Source organism: Xyrauchen texanus, chromosome 27 (assembly GCF_025860055.1).
Source record: "Xyrauchen texanus isolate HMW12.3.18 chromosome 27, RBS_HiC_50CHRs, whole genome shotgun sequence".
Classification (NCBI taxonomy): domain Eukaryota; kingdom Metazoa; phylum Chordata; class Actinopteri; order Cypriniformes; family Catostomidae; genus Xyrauchen; species Xyrauchen texanus.
In genome coordinates this window covers 10187326-10194874 of record NC_068302.1, presented here as the reverse complement: position 1 = coordinate 10194874, position 7549 = coordinate 10187326, and the positions used below count along the sequence as shown (strand labels likewise).

General features: G+C 36.7%; 1 protein-coding gene across 1 annotated transcript in view; it reads right to left on the bottom strand.

Annotated features, from left to right (window-relative positions):
* Positions 1-5556: 5556 nt before the first annotated feature.
* Positions 5557-7549, bottom strand: part of LOC127621081 (transcription factor 7-like 1-B) — a 62171-nt gene continuing 60178 nt past the window's right edge. Inside the window, exon 12 of the mRNA XM_052094528.1 lies at positions 5557-7006. Coding sequence (XP_051950488.1) covers positions 6537-7006 — 470 coding nt within the window. The 3' untranslated portion in view covers positions 5557-6536. The remainder of the gene's footprint in view (positions 7007-7549) is intronic.

Below are 7549 nucleotides of genomic sequence, written 5' to 3'. Positions count from 1 at the left end.
TTTCCTTCATGTGTTTCTCAATCATGGACGCATTGCTTAAGTGTTTGTATGTGGCGCCCTACTGAAATCTGTTTTATTTTTTACCAAATCATGTTTTATATTTCATACTGTGCTTTGGTACCAGATTGAGTACCGACACAGTACTACCAGTACTGCAGAAACACTGGAATCGTTCCATCTTTTTTTATTTTAGTATTGACTTGGTACCGAAGTACTAAGACTTTTGACAACACTACTCCTGACCTCTTGTTCTTTTATTTCTGTTGTTGACGTGTACTGTACATCCACTGTTGTTGTTTCCAAATTCATCTCCTGTTGTTTATCGATGATTACATCTTCTAGCGCTTCTTTGTGAGACCAATGGCTCAAATGGGAGTGTTGCCACCTTGTGGACCCAAATATTTCCAGGCGCATGCACATTCTGAACGTTCAAAGACACACGGTTCGATAAATCAGGCTGCGCCTGTTGTCAAGTGTGAACTTGTTGTGCTATACTCTATTGTCCTGGCATTAATAAAAAGACAATCTCAACACTTCTGCAATGTGGTTTTAATAAGCTGCTGAGGGAGTGACAGTAAATTTGGCATCTATCTATCTTTCTTTCTTCTGACTGCCATACTCTATCACCCTCTATTTTTCCCCCTCTTTTAGTAAGTCATATAATAGCAGATGTTTTCTTTTGCTGGAGCAAATGACAAGCAGTGTTGTGTAGGATCCTCAAAAATGGGAATGAACTACAAAGTACTACTGACTTCACTAAAATCGTTTTCAGATTACTTTACTGAGTACAGTAACTAATTATTTTCTACTCTGATTACACCCAATACTTATAGCAACGCAAAAATAATATTTGGTTCCCCATTTACCTCTATATTCAACCGTTCAGTTCAGACTCATTACATGTTGAACTTGTCTGAAAGAGTCAGTGGTTGCGTCCAAAAGCTAAGAGAGCGGACTCACTGCCCAGTCAGTCAATGACTTCACAGACAAAGTTTTGTGTATGAAGATATCTCATTAGGGAACTAGTTTCAGAAAGCATTCCAAGGCACCATCATGTCATGTCTAATGATCTAAACCATTTTAAGTGAGCTTTAGAGATAACCAGCAAATATTCCGTAACTACAATGCTTAAATCTTTGGAGAACATTGAGTTACAAATTCAAAAATGGAAAAACTGGACATTTCTAAATGAATATATTTCTTTCAACAGCTTCTTTGGAAGCCAATTTTATTAGTTGAAACAACCAGCGAAACCCATACGCTATCCTGTCTTTAAAAACAGACCTCTCGATTGACAGGTTAGTCAAACATTATATTTGAGATTTGGACATGCCTTGATGCCTTTCTGCCTCTGCATGAAGCCTGTGAAGGCAACATTTTCCAGCCTTTGGCCACAGCCAGTGAGTTGTTGACCTGAAAACCACTCATGAACGAATTGTTTGTTACCGGTTCAACTGATTCATTGAAAAGATCTGACTCAAAAGAACGATTCGCTGACAAATCAGACTTCGCTATAGAGCGCAACAGTCTGGTTCCGGAAGTAAAAATCTATTTGTTTTTTCCATAGACAAATAGATTTTAAACGATCACTTATAAACCTTTAAAGACAGACCCAGCTTGAACTCTGTGGTTGTTCATCAATGGTATATTCCTTGTTTATTCCTTTAAGAAACTTTATTTCTTAAAAATCATGTTTAATAATGGAACTGGTGAACAAATACACTAATCATGGTGCAGCAGAGAGAGATCCACCAGTCAGAGAACAGCAACAAAGCCTGCCAAACAATTCCAGAAGCAAGCGCCTACTTCCATGGCTGTGTTCCACTTCAAAATCACTAAATAAATCCACAAATGGACCCTTTTCACACATCCGCGTTTGTGAAGTGGAAGTCGTCTTAGTTGGATAAACTTGAATGATGGTGAATGGGGGACCAAAGCTAATTAAATATGTTCTTACCCATTTGCTCCAACAGCAAAAGAAAAAATCAATGACTACACTTTAACAGTTTTGCACAAGAATATAAAAATATAGAGCGCAGGATAACAGCAGTAAGAAGAGATAAACAGGACACATTTTCTGTCACTCCCTCTGCAGCTGTATTAGAAGCCTCATCGCAGCTATGGTAACTGATTTTTAAAAAGTATTCCACGTTTGTGAAAGTGGATGGACAAGAATTTTTTATGGTCCAAAAAGCATATTTAGTCAGCATCAGCGTAATCAACGTATCGATACGTTTGTGTGAAAAACAAATCGCCAATTAAAATGTTTTTAACTTTAACTCAGTGTTTCCGCCAGCTCTCTGTAACTATTTGAATTGACCTAACTCTCGCGTGAAGTATGTTCCTCTGTGGTAAACAGAGCGGAACTTCTGAATTCTCGCATGAACGCACCAACATGATGACGTCACATGACAGTGACGTGAGGCATTTAGTGGAGGCATTTTACAGGAAGCGATTTTTTAAGTTAATAAAGCTTTAATAGCGATTCTTTTTTCACACAAACGTATAGATTCACTTGAGAAGACATTACTTGATCAGTGGGAGTCGTGTGGATTACTTTGCTGACTATAGCCTAGTTTCCATCCACCTTTCGCACTATTTTGTTATCGACAAAGTGAAAATGCAGAAAATAAAATTGCGACATGTGCCGCCTTCTGCCCGTTTCCATTCAAATGGCCTTTTATCGATAAAAAGGGTGTGCGTGATGACGTCATGCCTAAATACACAGTTTTGGTTTAGCGCAAAATAAATCTGCCCTGAAGCCGTTTCCATTCAGAAATTAGTGTTTATCGCTAATTCACCTCCCATATGTCCCTAATTTTTTTCCTCCGAAGTCTTTGTAAAATGGGGAGATTATTGAGACATTTAATTGAAATTAGTCAGCTTAATGTCATTTTAATTAACAAATAAAAGCAATCAGAAGAGGAATTGCAATCAAACGTGACCTTCTGATAGGACTGTAATATTGGTCTTGATGTTGTGCATATCACAGGTTGGCACCTGTTCCGACCCAAAAGCAGATTGTCATGGCCCTGTTCAAACTGACAACCTGCACCAAGTAGTGGCGGAAACTTTCTGTCTCAGTATAAGGACCATCGATCGATGTGTATATGCTGTGTGCACAGCTATTAAAGAAAAAAAAAATGATGCGGTGTGATATCAGGGTTTACATATATGATACATTCCTGACATTAAATATTTTGAACAATCATCTAATCTAAAGCATCGCCATCACAACTGCATTATGTCCCGCATATTTCTCCAGCAACTTTTAATGACCAACTGAACTGGATTATCATCTAAAATGTATTTTAGCTTCATAATGCAAAATTATATTTTCTGAAGAAGCAGTAAATGTGATCCGAGGTAAAGATGGTAAGAATTAAAACATTTAAAGTTTTAAAATGTTCAAAAGCTTGTTTTCTGAAAGTGAACTCATTGGACAAATAGTTCTGAAAGTTTATAGTCTTGAAAAAACATGTTGAGAACGTCATTCAGCTGAATGTTTTCATCTACAGAACAGGGTAAGGCTAATTTAAGTTTGTGTAAAGAAAAGGCATATATAGGTCTAAAAATATATATAGTTTTGGTTTGGTCATTTATTTTATATAGACAATTTTGCCTGCATTTTTTCAAAAATAAAACTAAACAATAATTTAATAGAATTGGGTTGTAAGTATAATGTAAAAGTATAGTGTACCTAGCGTTGTGTATTTATTCTTAATTTAAAACATCTTTATGCACATAAATTATATGTTTTATGTTTTGTGGGCTAACTCCGTGACTGCCGTCTATTATTTTGAATGGTGTGGAAAAGCAACTTTAATAAATAAACGGATGGATACTGCGATTAAATAAATTAGTGGCCATTCAGTTGTTCAATGTGCACGAGATAATTGTGTTGCACTCCTGGAAGTGTCATGTTTGCAGCCGTAAAGTTCAATCCATAATCATGCACAAGAAATTGTCTTTCAATACTGTCGTCATGATTAACACAGGCTAATGATTGGGGCAAACTCTGTCATGTGATACTACAATTTTGCGTTAATGCCGATTTTATCAACAAATAGTGTTTCCAAACAACTTTTTCGTGACATTTGATGTATCGACATAGATTTTATGCTCTTGAATTAAACTGAAAAATATTATGTCGACATTTGTGACATTTTAGCGATAATGTGCGTTTCCATCAGCTTTATTTTGATGCGCTAAAACATTTTTCGCATGTCCATTCACTGACTTTCCTAAAAATCTTAAATCCTGTTCTGATGAAGAAAGAAAGTCATATACATATTGAATGGCCCGAGGGTGAGAAATTTATCAGCAAATTTTCATTTTTGGGTGAACTAGTCCTTTAAGTAAACAGTGTCGTACATTTATCTTTTTGTCTGATTTACAGATATTGTATTTTTGTACTGTTCACTTCGTGATTCACCTCGGAGCTGGTTAGGTTCATGGCTTAAAACTCTTTTATGAAGAATTGTATTAAAAGCAACTGGAAAAAAAACCCAGACGGCTAAAATATGGGCGGGGTCTGTTGCGCTAGACACGGCGCGACTTCCCCTCAGGAATACGCGGTCTGTCAGGGGTGACAGGACAGCTCCACCCGGTTTCACTGTTGGGAGGGGGAAGCGAAAGGGACCGTTCTTGGCATCTCTCCCCGTTTCTAAAGTCCATATAAAGCAGAGGACTCTACCTTGTGTATTTTCCACTAATTGAAAAGACTAATGAGCTCCCAGGAGCTCCATCCTATTACCTCTCATTTAATTACAGCGCCAGCAGCTAGCCAAACCACAAATAAAGACGAGACGTGAGAAAGCGAGAGTGAAAGATTGGGTCTGACCTGCTTTTGTCGTTGTTTTGGGACTTTACATTCCAGGAAGGAACAGATGTCTATTATTATTTAATTTTTTTCCTAACCGTGTTTATTTTTGGCAGAATATTTTGTTACTCTGTCTCAGCTGTTTACTTTCCAGTGCGGTTTGCCTAAATTCTACCTATTAAAGATTTAACTCCAATTCCGCTCAAATATCAGTGGGGTTACTCGGTACTTAAAATGAGCTTACACATCCTGCAGCTAACTATGTTATCGTTTTATAAAATTGTACTCTATAACAAGGGGTTTCAAATGTTTAGACGCGAAAGATCCGCTAAATATGTTGCAGGGGACACTTTCCTAAAATATATAAATATATCGGTATAGGCCTATTATAAAGACATGTTCATTTAAATAATTTGCAATATTAAATTATTTTAAAAAGCTTTTATATTATCATTGTTATAAAACCAAAATAAATAATATAATAAAGCCCAAATAAATTCAAAAATAACCTAGAAAATATTTACATTAATAGCATATCTCGTTTCTGCCCACTATTAAGCTGCATTAGAGCACCTATTGCCTACTGTTAGATGTATATAAACTCAAAAGAGAAAAAAAATCTGCTGAAAATATTTTGTATTTTACAATAAAATTGTTCCAAAGCAGCTTTACAGAAATAATACAGTAAGCAAGGCAAAAATGGCAAAGATAAACACACTAGAATGTTTCAACACAATATCAACTATTCTATCCGAAAGCAAGATAAACACAAAACACACCATAAGAAAAGAAAAATCTTAAAATTTGTTATTATTGTTACTGTTGAAGATGGTGACTGTCAATAGAATAAAATAGAATACGAGATTTTTTGATGAACATTTTTTATGCTTTTAACACAAGAATATAGAGGGCTCATATTGCAATGACTTTGTAATAACTTATTGCAATGATATTGTAATATTGTAATGATTTCATATTTAAGAATATAAAAATACACACATTTGCAATCCACTTTTTTAATGACTTTTCCAGTTTTTCATGAATACTGTAAGTAATAATAAGTATTATTGCACTCACAAAGACCCATTTTTAGCTGATCAAAATATTTTAGTTCACCTTGAAATATTTCAATTAACAATACATTTCCTAAACCTTTTCAGGCCCTAATTCTGGCAATCCTGGAACTTTCTCAGCAAGACAAACTCTGGGATAATGTATAAGAAATGCATAAACAAACTGTTTAATTAATAAATGTAACACCAGGAAGACAATGCCATCCTTTTTTAGAAACAATTTACAAGTTTTATTTATCAAGTTCACACACTACAAAACTGGGGTGGGGTGGGGGGTCATTGCAAAGAGGTCTAATAAATCGCCAATACTAGGAATTAAGCTCCAAAACTACCATTAATACAGGCAAGCGTGAAGTTTTTTGTTCCTTCTCGTCTTTTAAAAGTAGTTTTTAATACATGTATTCTTTACACAAGTTTACTGAATAAATGCATCAAATAAGAAACCAGTTCCAAAGTAGACATTACAAAAAATACATTGTTTTATACAGACACAGAAAAGCACATGATCAAATATTGACCAATAATATTTATTTCCTTTTCACTTATCAAAAAAGTTAACCTGACATCTATTTCTCCAAAAGGTAAAAAGCAATATACAGCATTATTTAAAAAGAGATTAAGAGAGAATTGCTTCAGAAGAGTCAGTCAGCTGATCTGGTTACCAAAGAGAGCGGCTGAGACTGGAACAAAGCGTGATGGGACTGTAGGGCGGCATGATGGAACGGGGAGGGTGGGGACAACAGCGAAGCATGCAAGGAAGCGAAGGGGAATGGCCGTGAAAGAAGGGGCGGAGTTGACTGATGGGCCGAGGAGCTAATAGGTCGCGAGATGCTAGGCTGGGAGGAGGAGGATGCTGATGATGTAGATGAGGATATAGAGGAGGGTTTGGAGGGAAGAGAATAATGAGGGTGGTGGTGGCGGTCAGGTTTGGTAGTGAGTGACAGCGGTTGAGCCTGCTCTGAATGAGTGGGGGCGGGAGCAGCGGGCGAGGCCAGGGCCGCAGAGGGCGTGGCTGGAGAGTCCAGCATGCTGCCGTGGGAGGAGGCCGGGCTGTCAATCATTTGCTCCTGAGGGAGGTACACACACGGCTTCTTATTCCGTGGTGAGAAATCTAAGAGGGAACAGAAAGTCGACAATATGAATATCGAAATAGTTTTGGCGCTTTGTCTTAATGTAATGGGAGCCAATGAATGATAAAACAACAACAAAGATAAGATCAGAGTCTTTCAGGGGGTTTTCCTTAAAGACCTGCTATTCTATGCAATGACATCATGATACAAAAACCTACTCTGGAACAAAAATAAATTATTTTTTAAAATCATTTAAAAATTAAATTATATTTCTTTCTTGTTCATTGTTACAAGTCATAACTCAGCACCTCACATTTCTCCTTCACAATGATTCGTTATGGGGCCATAATTCAAGTGTTCTACATAAATACACTCACCTAAAGGATTATTAGGAACACCTGTTCAATTTATCATTAATGCAATTATCTAATCAACCAATCACATGGCAGTTGCTTCAATGCATTTAGGGGTGTGGTCCTGGTCAAGACAATCTCCTGAACTCCAAACTGAATGTCAGAATGGGAAAGAAAGATGATTTAAGCAATTTTGAGCGTGGCATGGTTGTTGGTGCCAGACCGGCCGGA